We start from the raw sequence: 18,702 nt of genomic DNA on the forward strand, positions 1-18,702 counted from the left end.
GAGCAACGCCCCCCCCCCCCCCCCCCCCGGTCACGAGGCGCCAGGCCCCGCCCGGTCCGCCCCTCGCTCCTCCTCCGTGTGTTATTCCTGCAGACGCTGCTGCAGCGAAGTCGTCGGGAGAGCAGGAGCTGCTGCGCTAGGTGAGTCCACGGTGGGTGGGGGGCGGCCAAGGACCCGGGGTGGGGTTGGTGAGCTGCCGGGGACCCACCGGGGTCTCCGGGAGGATGCCGGCGCGGCTCACGGCACAGGGTCGGAGTGTGCGGGCGCCTCCCGCGGAGACCCCTTTCTCCTGGTCTTCACCCCACTGCCCCCTACCCAGGCCCCTGCCGCCTTTGCTCTTCCGGGGACCCGTGGGCTGCAGACCATCAGCGGGGTGAGGTCCCCACCTTTAGACGCCATGAGCCGGGGCTGGGGTCGCAGCCCAGGCAGGGGCTTCGGGGGTGGGGGTTGGTCTCATTGTGTCCAGAACGGCCCCCGAGGGTCCTGGGGACGGGGAGGGGTCTTTGGAGGATGCTGCGCATTTGTAATTAGTGAAGGGTCTCTGACGTACTTTCAGAACCAACTAGAATTCCCGGGGCTCCTCTAGGGATGCGAATGCTACAGGTGGGGGTTGAGGTAATGCGCAGCCTCAGGATGAGACAGACTTCCTCCGCCCCCGCTCCTGCCAGCCGCAGTGCGCTGTAGTGGGTGGAGCCCGCCTAGCTGCGCACTTGGAAAACCTGGGGCTCTCCGGGCCTCCAGTTGCCTCCTCACCCACGCTCCCCTCTTCACTTACACCCCCCTCCATTTAAACATAGGTACCTCTGTGGACCCTGCTTCTCTCTGCGCTGCTTCCAGTTGGATTTCCTGGGCAAGAAACAGAAAAGAAATTCTCCTCGGAAGACAAACCTTGAGTGTAATTAGTGTTTAAGGTTCTTATTGAGAGATTGGGTGTTTTTTAGGGCAAGCATTGATGGAGGGAGAGAAGGCACCTGTGGTTTGAGCAGGTGAGATTCAGGGAGAGCAGTGAGCAGGGCAAGGAATAATGGACGGAGGAGAGGAGAGGAGAAGAGGGGAGGGGAGGGGAGGGGAGGGGAGGGGAGGGGAGGGGAACTCCACCACTGGTTGTTGGCTTCTTCTCAGACCAGCAAGGTGAGGGGATTTAACCCATCTGGCTAAAACCTCGGGGTGGGGGGAGACAAAATGTGTCTGTCCTGATGCCCCTGGACCTTTGCTCTGTTGCTGGGTTCTCTGAAGCCTGGACCCTGATTGCTGGTGTTGGTCCCCCCTCCAGCCCACCACAGGCATGTCATCGTCTGTGAAAGCAATGGAGCAGGCCAGTCCCTGGCCTGTTGGCATGGCCGCACTCTGCTCCCCTGCTGTTCTGCATAAGTGGCTGCCCTTCCTGGCCTGGATGCCCAAGTACTCCATGCAGTGGCTGAAGATGGACTTTATTGCTGGGCTCTCAGTCGGGCTCACAGTCATTCCCCAGGCGCTGGCCTATGCTGAGGTGGCTGGACTCCCACCCCAGGTGAGGTTGTCTGGCCCCATATTCCCTCCACACTGCCTGACATAGGCCTCAGTACCCACCTAGAAGCAGTATAGAAATGTGTAGTACTGCCTCCAGACCAGAGGCCACCCAGGAGTCAGTAGATGGGACCTGAGAAACCTTGGTTTACAATCTGGAACGTATGACTGCTGTCGTCACACTGCCACACACAGGTGCCAAGCTCATGTGGATTGCCTGCTGGGGCTAGCAGGATGGCTCACAGAAGAGCGTGTTTTCAGAGTCAGACCCAAACATAAGCACACAGGCTTTTGTGTTCTAGCAGGCAGGTAGAGGAAAGGTTCCCTCATCACTGCAGGTCAGAAAACGTGGGTGGGACAGGCTGAGCAGTTTCCCTGCCTGTGTGTGCTGGTGTTCCCTGAGTCCACAGTGGACACCAAGATCCTGTTCTCAGATGGGTATCCCAGGGACCCTGCGAGCAGGTCTCCTGGGTGCTCATTGCTCTCTCTCCCCAACAGTACGGCCTTTACTCTGCGTTCATGGGGTGCTTTGTGTACTTAATCCTGGGCACCTCTCGGGATTTGACTTTGGGCCCCACGGCCATCATGTCCCTCCTGGTCTCCTCCTACACCTTCCAAGAGCCTGCCTTCGCTGTGCTGCTGACGTTCCTGTCAGGCTGCATCCAGTTAGCCATAAGGTTTTTGTGCCTGGGTAAGACTCTTGGGCCCTCCTGCCTTGGGGAGTGAGGGACTGCGGTTCTCCTTCTTGGGGAACCAAGTCACCTGTCTCCTGGGGATATCCTGCCATCAACATTTTCTTCTTTGCAATTCATGGACTATCCCTGTGAGGGAGGGGTGGGGATGCACTCCACCCCTAGCACTAACCTATTCTGTGTAGGGGCCAGAACCTCAGACCCTAGCCTCCCCTTCCTGCTCTCTAAACCAGCCCAAACGGTGTGCTGCCCACCAGACTTAGCCCTGGTCCCACTGCACCCCTCCCAGCCCACATTTATCAGTATCATCCAAAACCAGCTCAGTATTTCCTCTTGGCCACCAGGGTTCCTGCTGGACTTCATTTCCTGCCCCGTCATCAAAGGTTTCACCTCTGCTGCTGCCATCACTATCGGCTTCGGGCAGCTCAGGGTAAGCGTGCTAGTTGGCACTGGGGCACTTGGTAGTAGCAGGACCAAGGCCTGCCCCTGTAAGTGCAGTCTGGTAGACACCCTGCTATTCCAGATTTCAGAGCATGAGGTCTCCATTAATAAAACAATCCCTCAGGGAGCTTTGAGTGACGGTCAGATTCTACAGCAGGTAACTTGGGCCAGAAATGCCGGCCCTGCTCTTACAGGTGTGCTCATGCCGACATGCTTGGTTCAGCTCACAGGGTGATTCTGTTCTCCTTCACATCATACTGCCAAATTCTAACAAGTTATTCCCCACACCGATTTAGCTAGGTGATTTCATGCATTTTTTTTCCTAATTTCTCCTTAATATTTTTTAAATACCATATTCCTTTATATTTCTGTCTAAACATCTCTAAGAAGTACTGGAATCATTTTTTTGCTTACATCAGACTTTAAGATTCTGGTGGGGCCCTGGCTGGTTGGCTCAGTGGTAGAGCGTCGGCCTGGCGTGCAGAAGTCCCAGGTTCGATTCCCGGCCAGGGCACACATGAGAAGCGCCCATCTGCTCCTCCACCCCTCCCCCTCTCCTTCCTCTCTGTCTCTCTCTTCCCCTCCCGCAGCTGAGGCTCCATTGGAGCAAAGATGGCCCGGGCGCTGGGGATGCCTCCTCGGCCTCTGCCCCAGGCGCTAGAGTGGCTCTGGTCGCAACAGAGCGACGCCCCAGAGGGGCAGAGCATCGCCCCCTGGTGGCCGTGCCAGGTGGATCCCGGTCGGGCGCATGCAGGAGTCTGTCTGACTGTCTCTTCCTGTTTCCAGCTTCGGAAAAATACAAAAAAAAAAAAAAAAAAAGATTCTGGTGGGCAGGAATTGTTTGTGCCTGGTGTAAAGAAGGTGAGTGCTCAGTGCAACTGAGCCGAAGTGTACAAATGAAGCCAAGGGGCCCCTCATCGCAGACTCAGGGCCACGCCCCTGCCTGGTGACTTGGTGTCCCTATCCCAGCCTCTCCCAGGCATAGTGCCCAGGATGACCTATGAACATCTTCCCAATGGAGACAGAGAAAAAGTCAAGGAGGAGATGTGTGTGTAATAACATAGCTGACACTTCCTGTTCTCTGTGTGCAACGAATTGTGTTCAACACTCTTCTAGTGTTTAATTTTCACGACACCCACGGGACGGAGGTTCATTATTAAGGCATCCATTTAGCCTGACCAGGTGGTGGCGCAGTGGATAGAGCATCAGACTGGGACGCAGAGGGCCCAGGTTCGAGATCCCGAGGTCGCCAGCTTGAGCGTGGGCTCAGCAGCTTGAGCAACAGGGGCTTGAGCGCAGGCTCACCTGTTTGAGCGCAGGATCATATACATGACCCCATGGTCACTGGCTTGAGCCCAAGGGTCACAGGCTTGAAGGTCAAGGTCACTGGCTTGAGCAATGGGTCACTAGCTCTGCTGTGGCCTCCCCTGTCCCTGTCAGGGACATATGGGAAAGCAATGAACTAAGGTACTGCAATGAAGAATTAATGCTTCTCATCTTTCTCTTCCTGTCTGTCTGTCCCTTTCTCTGTCTTCCCCATCTCTAAAAAAAAAGGCATCCATTTAGAGAGAAGGAAAACAGCTTAGGGAAGGTGTGGATGGTCATCAAGAAGTGTGTGCACAATGTAAGCTTGGTGAACAGTTTTGTGGGACGGTCTGTTTCTGTTTTTGGAAACAACATCCTTCATTTTTAGTGTCAAGAGTGTTCTTTTATACAATCAATGGGTATAGAGGTTAGCTTCTTTTTTTTTTTTTTTTGTATTTTTCTGAAGCTGGAAATGGGGAGAGAGAGTCAGACTCCCGCGTGCGCCCGACCGGGATCCACCCGGCACGCCCACCAGGGGGCGACGCTCTGCCCCTCCGGGGCGTCGCTCTGTTGTGACCAGAGCCACTCCAGTGCCTGGGGCAGAGGCCAAGGAGCCATCCCCAGCACCCGGGCCATCTTTGCTCCAATGGAGCCTTGGCTGCGGGAGGGGAAGAGAGAGACAGAGAGGAAGGAGGGGGGTGGGGGGTGGAGAAGCAGATGGGCGCTTCTCCTGTGTGCCCTGGCCGGGAATCGAACTCAGGACTTCTGCACGCCAGGCCGACGCTCTACCACTGAGCCAACCAGCCAGGGCGAGGTTAGCTTCTTTACGGACTTGTACTTGGAGAACTTACGTCCCTAAATTCCAGGTCATGACAGCCATCAGACACCCTGGGCTATGGTGCCAGTGGGGGACCTCCAGAGTCTCTCAGGACAGAAGCCCCTGCCCATGTCTGCCTATCCCCATCGGGCTGTGTGTGGATGGGTTTGAGGGTCCTCGAGCTGACTGCCCTGGAGTCTGGGCCTGGACTTCCCCTTCAACTACTCCTCACACCCTCCACCCCGTCTCAAGCAGAGTGAAAGACTAAATCAGAGTGGAGCCCCTTTACCCTCCCGAGGACCTGAGTGCCGGGATCACAGTGGGAGGCCCCTGACTTGGCCAGGTCCCCCCGCAGCTTCTCTGAACACTCCTTGATTCCAGGTTGAGGTGGGGGTTTGCGGGGTGAGTAGGAGTAGTTTTACCTGCCACAGCTGTGCCACCTGGTTTTTCCCAGGGGCAGAGGGCTGTGCTGGCTGGCCTCCGCTTGGGGGACGTGATGTCAGGCCAGTGGGAATAGGAGGGGCAGGGCACTCTCATGGACACAGCTGTGAGCCAATGACAACAAGATCTCAGGGTCTGACCACTAGTAAGTGTGCAGTCGAAGTGGTCTACCTTGCTTTGAGGCCGTCCAGACTGATAGCAGAAATGGAGATAATTTGTAAGGATGCATCCATGACTCCAAACGTTGTAAAATGCTCTTTCCCCTGAAAATAACTTTGTCTTCGGGGGGACCTCAGGCCTCCTTTGGAGAAGGTTGTCTAACCAGAGCCTCTGTGTTTGAACAGAACCTGCTGGGACTGTACTGTATCCCTCGAGAGTTTTTCCTGCAAGTGTATTACATCTTCCGCTATATTGGAGAGACCAGGTATCCTGCTGGGTTTTTTTGCCCACCTTCCAGGGAAGCTATTCCAGGACCCACTCTCGGCCCTGCCCCTCCCCTTCCACTCCCAGGTGGCATTTGTTCCATCCTCTGGGGTCTTGTTGCTCAAACAGGTCCCTAGGACGTCACTAGGCAGCGGGCCAGCCCAGGACCTTCTGAGTCAGTTGCACATGGAAGGGTGGGAAATCTGCTCAGCCAGTGTGACCCCTGTGCAGAGCTGTATTGGGCAGTGGCAGTGGGAAGAGACCGGGAGACAGAAGGACCAGGCAGTCTCTCTCAAAAGGTTTGTAGTTCAGTGAGAAGGAGAACGTACAGAAGTCAGCAGGTTGTGCTGGTGTCCAAGGTTCACTGGCAGGTGTAGCAGTGGTGAGAGCTGGGTTCCTGCATCGGGCACCTCTCTATGATGGCGGGGGCCCTCCCAGAGGGTGGGCACATCAAAGGACAAACAGGAGAGGCTCCTAGGTGAGTCCAGCTAAAAGCTGGGACACGTCTGACGGGGGACAAAATGAAGATGTGGACTTGGGGGAGCTGCGTAAGTGCTGTGTCAGAGAGCAGTGCTGAGGACTGGAGGGATTAGGGAGACCCTGTGACCACCCTCTCCCCTCTGATCTGCTGTGGAAGCTTCCCTGGGGTCTGATTCCACTGCGAGCCTGGGGCACTCTGAGCAGAGAGGTAGCTGGTGGGGTCAGAAGTGGAGACTGGATGGAGAGCATCATAGGCTGTCAGTGAAGCTTCTGGAGCAGAGGAGGCACGGGTAGCCCACAGAACCATGTGACTAGAAACGTGCGCTTGTTACTCTGCTGCCTTTATGATAGGGGCCACTGCCTCGTCTCACACAGGCCTGTGTACTTCCTGAGGTTTGAAGTAGAGCAGGGATGTAGATACTTTAGGGAAAAGCAGAAGGAGCCATGAAGAAAGAAAACTGGTTACCAGTTGAGGTGTCACCTGTAGACCAGAGGACACGTGCTATTGGCAGGTTGGGTGGTGACTGGCCTCTGTCTGCAGGGTGGGCGACATCGTTCTGGGGCTGGTCTGCATGCTGCTGCTGCTGGTGCTGAAGCTGATGCGGGACCATGTGCCTCCCATCCATCCTGAGATGCCCCCTGGTGTGCGGCTCAGCCACGGGCTGGTCTGGACTGCCACCACAGGTGAGGGACCCCTGGGCGAGGACCCACTCCCTCGGCGGCGCTGCACGACCTGGACATGCTCCCGGGGATGCACTGGAGCTGGCTTCAGGCCTCTTCTAGAGACTAGTATCACTGGTCTGGGCATGACGAGAGCCCTGGGATAGCTGAAACTCCCTGGGTGGTTTTGTGTACAGCTAGGCTAAGAACTCTTTTTTTGCATGAATTTTCCACCCTGGGCAATTTTGCCCCCAGGGACATTTGGCAGTGTCTGGAGGCATTTTGGTTGGCTCTACTGGGCAAGGCTATTACTGGCACCTAGTGGGTAGAGGCCAGGGATAATTACTGGCACCTAGTGGGTAGAGGCCAGGGATGCTGCTGCACATCCTGCATTCCACAGCCTCCTGTGGCAAAGAGTGATCCTGCCCAAAGTGTCAGCAGTACTGAGGTTGAGAGACCCTGGTGTGTGGGTAGGTCCTTATCAAGGGTGGAGGGTTAGGGGGCAACAATTCTGATTCGGTTTTAATTTTGCAGTTTGCTGGAGGTAAGTATTTTGCTTTGGGCATGAAAACGGGTCTTGTAATGAGGGGCTGCAGCCTGACCAGGTGGTGGCGCAGTGGATAGAGCGTCGGACTGGGATGCGGAAGGACCCAGGTTCGAGACCCCGAGGTCGCCAGCTTGAGCGCAGGCTCATCTGGCTTGAGCAAAGAGCTCACCAGCTTGGACCCAAGGTCGCTGGCTCCAGCAGGGGGTTACTTGGTCTGCTGAAGGCCCGCGGTCAAGGCACATGTGAGAAAGCAATCAATGGACAACTAAGAAGTCGCAACGCGCAACGAGAAACTGATGATTGATGCTTCTCATCTCTCTCCGTTCCTGTCTGTCTGTCCCTGTCTATCTCTGCCTCTTTAAAAAAAAAAAAAAAAAAAAAAAAAAAAGAGGGGCTGCAGTGAATGCTCCCAAGATGAGGAGGGTTGGGGTGGCAATCACTGGTAAAGGGCCCCGTCTGGGGAGGTGGAGATCTTTCCGCAGAGGTCCTCATGGCTGAGCTGCCAGTTGGTGGCGCAGGAGAGGAAGGCAGGCACAGGAAAGCAATAAAGTGTAGATATTTGCAGGACTTGCTTAGAATGGAAGAGCAAGTGTAAGTCATACTGCATTTGGCCCCACTCCTCCGTGGCCACCAAGTCCAGCCAGCACCATGGTGGGCGGTGCTCATTTCAGCCCTTGAGTCCCTTTCAGCTGTTCAGATGGTCCCCAGGCCCCAGAGTCTCTCACTGGCTCCTGTTCCTCAGACTGGAGCCCTAAGTAAATGCAAAGAACTAGGAAGGTAAAGGAGTCCAGGACTTAGAGGGAAAATATGTGGCTTTAAGTCCTGGCTTTGCCACTTACCTGGTGTTTGATGTTGGTGCAGGTCACGTGCCAGAGTGAGCTTTAGTTGAGTCATCAGGAAATGCATAGAAACAGGCATGTACGGTGTTTTCCAAACCTGACCACTGGGAGTGTGGCTGATGATCTACACCTGTGCATCCCTGGCTTATTTGAAATGCAGGTTCTTCTGTCCCACCCAGGCCTGTGACTCAGAATCTACATGTTACCATGCTCACCAGGTGAAGTGAGAGAAGTGCTGCTGTGACCCTGGAGACTTCTTGGGCTGCGTCTCCAGAATGTTTCTCATCTCATGCTATGGGTTTGATTTCTAGAAGTTCAGTTTGGGAGCTACACAAGAACATGCCTTCTCCTACGTTTTGTCCAGTTTTTAGTTGCCTTAGGCAGCCAGGAAAGCCTATTTTGTTCCTCTGTCTTACTTCAAAGCAGGATTGTCCTGGGACATCTGATCTCAAGAATGGGTTTCAGCTGTGCTGTGGGCCATGCGGTCACTGGTGACTAGAGATGTCAGATGTACTGGCCCTGTACTTGTCCCTCCTCCCTCCCACCTTTGTGCATTTTCTGTGGTGTCACATGTGGGCGGCACCACAGGGTCACTTGTAGCTGCACTGTTTCCCAGGTTAGAGTGTAAGGCCATGGCTTAGTGGCTAGGATGGCATCTTCTATTTTCTTACCCAGACGAGCTGGGTCCCACCATGGGTCTCCTGTCTGTCCTAGCTCGGAACGCCCTGGTGGTCTCCTTCGCTGCTCTGGTTGCATACTCCTTCGAGGTGACTGGATACCAGCCTTTCATTCTAACTGGGAATATAGTCCAGGGACTCCCTCCATTCAGGACCCCTCCTTTCTCGCTGTCCACTACCAACGGGACGCTCTCCTTCACTGAAATGCTGCAGGTGAGTAGGAACAGGGAGCCAGGTCGGCTTACCCCTCGCCTGGCTCTGCCCTGTAGGGAATCTGCTTGGTGGCAGGGAGCTCTGAGCTCAGCTAGGACTGATGAGTCCTCAGGAGGGGCTTTCTCTGGGTGGAGGGATAGGCAAGAAAATAATTCCAGATTAGGCACATCCTCAGGGGACCCCTTGTTTATTTTCCTGCCTTGAGCCCAGGGGTCTTCTGCCATCAGGCACACTGATATAGCAGGAGTGTGATATATCAGTTCCTTGTATGGTCAGGAAAGGCTTCCCCTCTAGCTCATAGCCCTGGGGCCGGGCTGCGTGCGCTACTCTGTCATGTGGGAGAGCCAGTGCCTGCCTGGGCTTTACGGATAAGGACCAGAGGGCAGCCAACATTCAAGGAAAATGGAAGGTTTTCTGAGTAATGAACATGAACAAGATAAGTAAAAGCTGTAACATATAGACTCCAAGAAATCCTACCCCCCAACCCCTACAAAGAAAATAATCAGGAAAACAGAAAATAAGAATGATGTGAACTGGACATGTTACGAACACATGCAGTGCAACCTGGAACAGCTGCAGGTGTTTGGGAGGAGTGGACATTAGTTGGAAGTCCTTTCCTCCCCCAGAGGGTCACCCACAATCCCTCTCTCCCCTCTCAGGAAATGGGGGCCGGAGTGGCCGTGGTGCCCCTGATGGGTATCCTGGAGAGCATCGCAGTGGCCAGATCCTTTGGTAAGAGACCTACCCCCGTGCCTTCCCTGGCAGCCCCTGCCGCAGCCCCGTTCACCTGCCCTCTGTTATCTTGTGAAACTTAGACACGCCCCTGTGTACACTTGCATTTGTGTATCTTACATGTTTATAAGCTTTCATTTATGAAACCTGGGTGGTGGTGTAAAGTAGAAACCCGCAACCTGTGTTTCCATTTAATGAATGTTTTCCTGCATGATGTCACCTACGTAGTGACAATGTTTTCCTGTCCTTTCTCTTTAGCGTCTCAAAATAATTACCGCATCGACATCAACCAGGAGCTGATGGCTATTGGTGAGACCCCTGTCGCTCTTACGAGGGCTGGGGGGGTATGTGCGTCCTGCTCAAGTTGGGGCAATTGTAGTGGTGGTCACAATGAGAAGCAGGGAGCAGAGGTGGCCCTGAGTTGGGTCTTTTGCAGCATTAGCGTAGATTCATCCTCAGAACTCCAGGGGATTCAGTGTAACTGCTCCAAGTAGGTAGCTGGCATCTGGTGCCTGTTCTGACAGAAGCTTGTTGAGCACCTGCTGTGGACCAGATCCTGAGGTCTGCGGCCAAAATGCCTAGGATGTGTCTCCTCAGGGTCAGGTTGCTGAATAAAGTGGCCAGGAGGACCCTCAGGTGAGCTTGCTGATTGTGTGGGTCCCGGAGTGCCTTTGCCCCACCCAGTGGCCTCCCTGCAGGCTGGGCAGGTGGATGAGTGAAGCCTCTGGTGACCCCAGGCTGCCTGTGGAGGGGCCTGTGGCAGGTGTCGCTCTAAGTTTTCTTGTTTTCTGTGACGGTTCCTTTTGAGACTAATCTTAACTTCGTTTACCATTATTGTTTTCAATTTCATGGGTGTCAGGCATCTCTGCTTTTCCTTTCAACTCCTTGTGAGGGGGGCACAGATTTAACAGGCAGCGCTGCTCAGTTCCTCCAAGGGCCATGGGAACTTCCAGCAGACAACTTCATGGCAGCATTGGGCACCCCGGCCACTGGACTTCTCAGTAGCAGATGGCATGAGGCCCCAGGGGTATTGCCAGTGCTCCTCTGGGCTCACAGTAGAGAGGGTCTTGCCTAGTTGATAGACTCAGGGTGGCCCAGGAATCACCTGCCCCACACAGAGAGTCTGCGGCTTCCCCATGTGCCTACCAGTAAATGCTCCAAGTATGAGTTGTCAGAGCTTCCCATTCTCATCTCTGCAAGTAGCACAAAATCCTCTCCTGATATGGTGGGTCCAGATCACAGAAGCGACAAGTAAGGGATGGTCATGGGCTGAGTTGGTGGTGGCAAGCTGTGCTGACTACACGAATGCTTTGACCTGAGCCGTCAGCCAGGTCAGGCAGCTCTGAGCAAGCACAGAGCAGGAAGCTAACCTGGCCTCTATAGATGGCTGGCACTGGGAGGGGTCCCCACCTGGGTCTTGTGGAGCTGGCATGAGAAGTTTGGGTGACCATGGCCTTTGCCATGCCTGCTGATGTCTGGCCCTGATCTTAGGACATGAGGGGGGCCGTGGGACTCATGAACGCTTGGTTCTAAGTGGACCCCACCCTAATCAAGACTTGAACCCTGGATGCTGTTGTGGGTTTTCCAGAGCAGGGGAGTCTGTGGTCTTTGTGAAGGTCTCCGGATGAAGTGGAGGCTGCGGGCTGGTTGTGATGGACATGGGCCAATGAGCCCAGTTCTTAGGTCCCAACCAGGCCCCAGGCTTGGGCACCACCCAGTGTTGGCTAATCAGTGCTGCATGGGGAGATGGCTCACTAGCCATGACCAGCCCCTCAACTTGGAGTGGGGCAGATGGCACCTGACTTCCCAGCACATGGGGCTGCCAGTGGTCCTGAAAGGCGGGGTTCCTCTCCATCCTATGTGGGAAGAAGGCACGTTTAACTCACATAGGCGAGGCTACAAAGCGAGAGTCCACCGTAGGGAACTTGGTTTCTTTGTCCTTCCCTGAAAGAGGGCATTAGGAATGGGATGTCCCCCTGGGGGCTTCCTCCACCTCTGCCTTCCTGTTTCTGTCTGGTTTTAGCCCCCCCACCTCCCATCTCTTTCCCTCAATTTTGTGCTCCTTCGCTTTCAGAGAAACCTTTTCTCTCTTTTCTCCCCAGGCACAACCAACATCCTGGCCTCCTTTTTCTCTTCCTTCCCAGTCACCGGCAGCTTTGGACGGTGAGTGCTCAGTGTCCTTCTCTGTGCTGCTGGGGATGGGGGGTCCTAGCCCAGGCCGGAGGGTCCTCTCTAGCTCTCAAGTCCAGCTTCCCCAGCCAGGCCCAGGCCCCATCCAGACAGGTTTCCTTTCTCTCTGGGTTGTGGATCTGCCTGTTCAGGCCCCCGATGGCCCTTGGTCCGCTGCTCTGGCATCTGGGCTTGGGAGACAGTGGGGGGCTTGCCCTGCTTCCCTTCAGGACCTGGTTGGGTGCTCTTCATGCCCACATACTGAGGATGAACACTGAAAAGTTACGGGTGTGCTGGGAGGGTGCTCCAGCGTCTTGCTACAGGAGCTGACCCCTAAGGAGGTGGGGCGGGAAGGGTTGTAGAAGGGGCATGGGTCAGCTCAAACTCCACAGGGAGGTGTTGCCCTGGGGCCCTCTGAAAGCCAGGGGGCAGTGTGACCTGTGGGGAAAAGAGAAAAAGAGGGTGCGTCTGGCAGCACCCGGTTCCCAGAACAACTGACCCTCAACCTGTCTGAGTACTGGGCCTCCTGACACCCCAGAACCAGTGTCCAAGGGACACAGGACACACTGACCATCCTCCCCGTGCCTCATGGTCCTCATCTGTAAAGTGAGCATCTTAATAGGCTTATGTCAGAGCCATGTATTCAGTGAAAAGCATGTAGGACAGTGCCAGTGATGTGGGTCCTGTGTTGGTGTTCATGCAGTAAGGCCTCGAACCCTTTTCTAAGTTGACTCGTCATGAGTTCTTGTTGGCATAACTGGGTTACAAGTCTGTTCAGTCACGTGGCTATTTCTGCCCCCCCCCCCCCATGTCTACACAGCACCTTGTATATAGAGGGCACTGAATATTTAATAGATGAGATTCGTTAGCTGTAGGGAGTGCTCTTTTGCCAGATCCACTGTATCTGCAGCGACTGGCAGCTTCAACAGCAGATGTTTCTGTCACACTTTGGAGGCTGAGACCTGAGTTCAGGATGCTGACAGGGTTGGCTTCCCCTGAGGCCTCTCTCCTTGACTGGCAGCCAGTGCCTCCTCACCATATCCCCAATGTGGTCATCCCTCTGTGTCCATCTTCGTGTCTCTGTACTGACCTCCTTTCCTTAGGACACCAGTCAGAGTAAATGAGGGCCTTGTCTTAACATAATCGCCCCTTCAGAGATCCTCTCCAAGTACAGTCACTTCCTGGGGGCTAGGGGTCTGGCCTTCAACTTGCTAGTTTAGAGGGTGCTCAGCCCACAGCAGGGAGGTTTACAGATCCTGTTGGATATTTGGATTTATGACTGGACTTCCCTCAGATGTGCCAATGGGTTGTTTCAGGCTTATTTAGGTCGGGGATGCCCCCCTTTGGTGAGGGGGCCCAGTGGTCCCTCTAGAGCACCCTGTCTCTGGAGGCCAGCTGCCTCTGTGTGGACTAGCATGTCCCCTGCTCTGATTACCACTAACAGGTCTCTGTGTTGCCTTCTAGGACGGCCGTGAATGCTCAGTCGGGGGTGTGTACTCCCGCAGGAGGCTTGGTGACCGGTGAGTACCCTCACACACTGAGCCCCTTGGGCCGAGGCAGCGACCTGGGAGAAAGAAAGTGAGAGGGAGCACGGTGCAGTTGGCTTGGTGCCCAGGCTGAGTCCCCTAGGTGGGGCTCCTCGCTCACCCTGTGTGAGTTGGGTGGCAGGCCCAAGTCAGTGCTGTCCCCCTCCTGCAGGAGTTCTGGTGCTGCTGTCGCTGAACTACCTGACTTCGTTCTTCTACTACATCCCCAAGGCCGCCTTGGCGGCTGTCATCATCATGGCCGTGGTCCCCATGTTCGACGTCAAAATCATCAAGACGCTCTGGCGCGTGAAGAGTATGTAGTTCCTCATCTCTCAACACAAGGTTCCCGATGCTTCTCCTACAGTCTCCACTGGACAGTGGTGGCTGGGTTGCAGCCGGAGGGTCCTGTAGTTCTGGGAAGTGTCATCGCAGGGCCAAGGGTCAGGCCTCCTTCAGATCCTCAGGCCTCCCAAGAGTACCTTAAACCAGCTCAATGCAGTGCTGGGTCTGCAGCAGGCTGGGTCTCTGCTCCCCCTCCTGCTTCCTTCCCCCTGCCCCTCCCCTGCCCCTCCCTCCTCCCTCTCTCTCCCTCCTGCTTCCCTCCGCCTGCCCCTGCCCCTCCCCCTCCCCCTCTCTCTCTCCCCCTCCCCGCTTCCCTCTGCCTGCCCTCCCCCTCCCTCCTCCTGCTCTCCCCCTCCCTCTCTCCCCCTCTCCCTCCCCCTCCCCCTCCCTCCTCCTGCTCTCCCCCTCCCACTTCTCTCCGCCTGCCCCTCCCCCTCCCCCTCCCTCTCCCTGTGCACCTGGCACCAGCCTGACATGGGGTAATGCTCATTAGGGATGACCAGCAGGGTCCCATGGAACAGCTGAACCAGCCAGTCCTTTGATGTAACAAATTTCTGTTCCTCCAAGCAATTAGGGAGTTTATGTAGCTTATCTGGTTCCTTCCTCATCAGCCACACACTTCTTCCAGTAGTTACCAAGTGCAGGGGATGTGACTAGATCATGTGCCTGTGATGTTCCAGGCCTTCCATGTGTCATTGTATCCCACCTTTGAACAGCCTTTGACCATGCAACACTGAGCCTAGTCCGAGACTGCCCCCACCCTGCCCCCCACCCTGCCCCCATTGCCCCAGGACGTCTTCCGCAGCTCAGAGAAGTCCAAAGTTCTGGTTTAGGAGTCTGGCGCTCTGGGATGAGGGGTCATGTGGTCTCCTGTCCCTTCACTTCTCACACTTGGCTATGTGCCCAGGTCTCTTTCTCAATCCCTGTTGGAATCCTCCCACAGAGCAGAGATCTTGTCCCCCCCCCAAGCCCCCTCCCAGGCAGGTCTCAGCTGCCACTCAGCCTGGTGGGGAGGGGACTTTCTGCCTCTGGCATGTTCCTGAGCTCACTTGGCTGTCAGCAGTCCCTGGGGTGTCTCAGTCCGAGTCCCGAGTCCCCAGACAGAGGTCCCTGGGGGCTGCTGGGGGCTGTGACACCTTCACTCATTACATGCAAAGCCCCCCGAGTCTTGTGCTGGTTGGTAGCTAGGAGCCTAGCTCACCGAAGAGGGACTGTCAGCTGAACACCCTCTCTTCCAGGGCTGGACTTGCTGCCCCTGTGCGTGACCTTTCTGCTGTGCTTCTGGGAGGTCCAGTACGGCATCCTGGCGGGGACCCTGGTTTCTGTGCTGATTGTCCTCTACTCTGTGGCCAGACCTGACATAAAGGTACCAGCCTTCTCCAAAGGGGGCCCCACTGGCCTTGGCCTCAGGGCTGAAGGGGCCCGGGACAGAACCTCTGGCCTTTGCATTTTGAGGTTTCAGTGTGGTTGTGGCCCAAGGCACTACTAAGTGATGTTTAGCTGGGGGTGGAACTAACCCCTAGATCTCTCTCGCTGCAGGGGGTGGTGTGGGCTGAGGGCTCTGCACCCCTTCCTTCGTCCTACTTGACTCCAGGGCTCACTGGCCTCCCCTGCTGCTGTCCCCAGGTGTCTCAGGGGCCAGTGCTGATTCTGAGGCCGGCCAGCGGCCTGCAGTTCCCTGCCATCGAGGCTCTCCGAAATGAAGTTGTGAGCTGGGCTCTGGAAGGTGCGTGGGGCAGGATTGGCTGTAGTCACCCCAGAGCTTTCCACTGACCTCTCTCTATCCAGCCTGCTCCCCAGGACCCCAGGGCCCTGACCTTGTCTGTGAGAGAGGAGCTTGCTCGCTGGAGTCCAGGAAGTCTGGGTATTAGCTGCATCCCCGTGGCCACGTCAGCCCTGCTCATCCCGGGCACCACTGCCTCCAGGCAGCGAGGGCGGCATTTCCCCATTATTTATCCTTGAGGACCTGTGTCTCCTTTTGGGTGTTGGTGTTTGGAGAGAAAGAGGCTGGTTCTCCCTCTGAGGGAAGCTGCTGCTATTGTCTTGGGTCCCTTGACCCCTCCCTACTGGGGGACAGAGCTCTCAATGGCCTTGCTGTGCTTCATGCCACTGGTCAGGGCCTCTGCCCAGCGTGACCCACACACTCCTACCTCCGCAGTGTCCCCCGCGTGCTGCGCGATCCTGGACTGCAGGCACGTCTGCAGCATTGACTACACCGCGGTGCTGGGGCTCAGGGAGCTCGTGGAGGACTTCCACAGGCAGGGCGTCAACGTCGCCTTCGTCGGCCTGCAGGTGGGCATCTCATGACAGCCGTCACTCGTCATTCTCAAACCAGCCCATGAGATCGTTGTTATCACTATCCTTATGTTAGGATGAGAGTGCTGAGGCCCAGAGAAGCTGAGTAAGCTGCTCAAGGTCACACAGTGAGGATGACAGCCTGGCATCTGACCTGGGGCATCTGGCTACAGAGCTCTGCTCATAGCTGTCACTTCTGTGCTGTACCTTCAGGGCACTCCTCTTTGTGTTCTTGGGAGAGTGCTTGCTTAAAACATGTTCCTCTTAGCACCAGTGGCCTGGTTTTCTCTCTGTTTCCCTGAGTTGGGGACATGGTATCTACCCAGAGACCATTGTAGTTATGCAGCCTGTGGTCAGTGCGGGTTGCCTGCCCAGCACTAACATTTGTCTGTCTTGCAGGGGCCCATTCTCCGTGTCCTGAAGTCTGCTGACCTGAAGGGCATCCGGCACTTCACCACCCTGGAGGAAGCAGGTGGGTACAGGCAGCATCAGCGGAAAGAGCCTACACCCTGCGGTCGGGACAGCAGGCAGAACTCGGGGAGACGGGAAAGTCGGATGCTAGAGTCTGATTGTGGGGATGAAAGGACAATGGGTTATCAGGAACCCTCTGGCACTGGGGTTTTATTTCTTATGGGTGTGTGTCTTCAGTTGAGGTGGAGTTTATTTCCAGTGACATGCACAGATCTTAAACGTCAGCTTAGGTTCTGACAGCTGTATCCACCGAGCAGGAGTTAGAAAGTTCCATCATTCCACCCTCATCCCTTTCCAGTGACCCCCACAGGGGACCCCTGTCCTGTTTCTTCCATCAGAGTTGGTTCCACCTCTTCTAGAATGTCCTGTAAATGGGGTCATAGGACTCTGGCTTCTTCAGCTCAACATGGTGTCTGAGGCTCCTCCATTTGGTGCTGGAAGGGAGCAGCCAGATGCCCCTCCGTGGGATGCAGTGACCAGTGGGTTTGCCACCAGTCAGAAAGGGTCATTATGGCACGGAAAGGGATGGAGCAACAATGGGGGGGAGGTGGATGTGGCCTAGGGACCCTCTGCTCCCTCTGCACTGGGACCCTGACATACGGCCTTCACTCTCGCTCTGTAAGCCAACCCGGCCTCACGTCCCCTTTTTTAGTGCTTTAAAAATGTTGGTCTCTGCAGAGAAATACCTGACTCAAGAACCAGGGACCCAGCCCTACAACATCAGCGACGATTCTGTCCCGGAGCACAAGGTGGCCCTGCTGAAGGCTTGAGTGGGCCATGAAAGGGCAGCTGATGTGCGAAGAGTCTTATAGAAGGTTCTTGTCATCGTGAGGCTGGATACTGTGCTGGCTAGAGGATTTTAGAAAGCTGGAGTGCTGGAGGGCTGGCGTGGAGTCCCCGGGTGGGCCTTGCTGGCTTCCCTTGGGGTGAGTGAAACATTGCTCCCTGCCATTCTGGGGCATGAGCCCTTTTTTTGAAGAATGGTTTGGAGAGAGCCTTCTAGACAGATGGACCCCGGGGGAAAGGGGGAGTGGGATGAGAGCCTGGTCCCGGCGTGGAGCCTTGCAGCCCAGCACCTTTCTGGATTGCGGGGAAGCGTGGTGGTGGCATCTGCGAGGCGGGCTCTGAACTCGACAGTATCCGCTGCTCTGGGAGGAAAACCAAGGTGTGCCAAATGACTCGTGTCTGTGCAGGACAGTTCTGTGCTTTTCAGACCTAAAAACGTGTAGTAGCTTTGGTGTTTTTGTAAAATTCATACATGCTTATTGTGGAAACTTCAGAAAACCCATCCCCTGACCTGTGTGAGTGACCGCTGTAGACCCCCCTGCCCCAGCATGTGGGAGTGTGTGCCATCCACATTCGTGAAGTCCTGTCATCCGTGGTGCGTGTACTTCTCAGTCCCACGCAGTCATTACTGTGAAGTGTGTATTGTGACGATAAATAGAGATGACGTGGTTCTCGCAGTTACCTGGTGTTCTGTGTCGTGATTTACCGAGGGGGCCCCTGTGTGTGGGCTGTGGCCCGGTTCGGCATGTGAGTGCATGTTTTCACTGCAACCTGCTGAGAACCCCAGCTCCACTCACTCCGAGGAGAGTGTGCTTCTGACTCTTCCAGAACTTGCCACACAGGTGGCTGTGGCACCCCAGAGTCACTTGTCCCTGACTCTTCGTCGCATGGAGGAGAGAGAGGAAAAGGGAGCGAGGGGCCTGGTGTGCAGTTGGCAATAAGAGGGACTCGTTCCGTTCTAGTTTGTTCCGTTCTCACCTCTCGGTGCACTGGAGTCCTCTCACCTTCCCGCTCAGTGCACTGACTGATGCACGCCACGCAGCTCCTCCCTCAGGGTCTGGCGTGACTAAAGAGCCTGTCTCTGGGGAAGTTGTCAGCAGGAACCCTAATGACGGGACAGGGAGGGAAGAAGGGGAGGGGAGGATTTAGGATTCAGGCTGTACATGTCCATCCATGCCCCCCTTCCCCATCCCCGTGCCCGAATGATCCCGCTACTAGAAAATGAAACGGCAGGGATGTCGTGGACACTCTGGTCCTGTGTCCCAAAGCCACCCTGCGCTGTACCTGACCTCAGTGCCACCGATGAGGTGGCAGCTTCAGGCTCTGCAGTTGTGTCCCTG

The 18,702-nt window shown here is 55.7% G+C and overlaps 1 protein-coding gene across 4 annotated transcripts; it reads left to right on the forward strand.

Moving 5' to 3' along the window:
- Nucleotides 1-33: 33 nt before the first annotated feature.
- SLC26A11 (solute carrier family 26 member 11) lies at nucleotides 34-18,043 on the forward strand. Of its 4 annotated transcripts, none has more exons than XM_066381474.1 (18): nucleotides 34-140; nucleotides 792-895; nucleotides 1,274-1,510; nucleotides 2,005-2,197; nucleotides 2,543-2,628; nucleotides 5,547-5,626; nucleotides 6,647-6,789; nucleotides 8,866-9,041; nucleotides 9,701-9,773; nucleotides 10,032-10,082; nucleotides 11,876-11,936; nucleotides 13,407-13,462; nucleotides 13,641-13,781; nucleotides 15,049-15,176; nucleotides 15,437-15,536; nucleotides 15,969-16,102; nucleotides 16,505-16,577; nucleotides 17,255-18,043. In XM_066381474.1, exons 3-18 carry the CDS (start codon nucleotides 1,286-1,288, stop codon nucleotides 17,344-17,346), a joined length of 1,812 nt encoding a protein of 603 aa, XP_066237571.1. In that variant the 5' UTR covers nucleotides 34-140; nucleotides 792-895; nucleotides 1,274-1,285; the 3' UTR covers nucleotides 17,347-18,043. The 4 variants fall into 4 exon arrangements, with proteins under 4 accessions (XP_066237571.1, XP_066237569.1, XP_066237568.1 ...); XM_066381472.1 differs by having other exon boundaries at nucleotides 73-140; nucleotides 798-986; XM_066381471.1 differs by having other exon boundaries at nucleotides 73-140; nucleotides 798-895.
- Nucleotides 18,044-18,702: the final 659 nt, after the last annotated feature.

Source organism: Saccopteryx leptura, chromosome 4 (genome assembly GCF_036850995.1).
Source record: "Saccopteryx leptura isolate mSacLep1 chromosome 4, mSacLep1_pri_phased_curated, whole genome shotgun sequence".
NCBI classification, from domain to species: Eukaryota; Metazoa; Chordata; class Mammalia; order Chiroptera; family Emballonuridae; genus Saccopteryx; species Saccopteryx leptura.

Excerpts from the sequence above, each read along its gene's own strand:
- SLC26A11 (XM_066381474.1), top strand. The coding sequence starts at position 1,286 with ATGTCATCGTCTGTGAAAGCAATGGAGCAGGCCAGTCCCTGGCCTGTT. Across the intron at positions 10,083-11,875 it reads CCAGGAGCTGATGGCTATTG|GCACAACCAACATCCTGGCC; the intron begins GTGAGACCCCTG and ends TTTTCTCCCCAG. Across the intron at positions 16,103-16,504 it reads TCGCCTTCGTCGGCCTGCAG|GGGCCCATTCTCCGTGTCCT; the intron begins GTGGGCATCTCA and ends TCTGTCTTGCAG.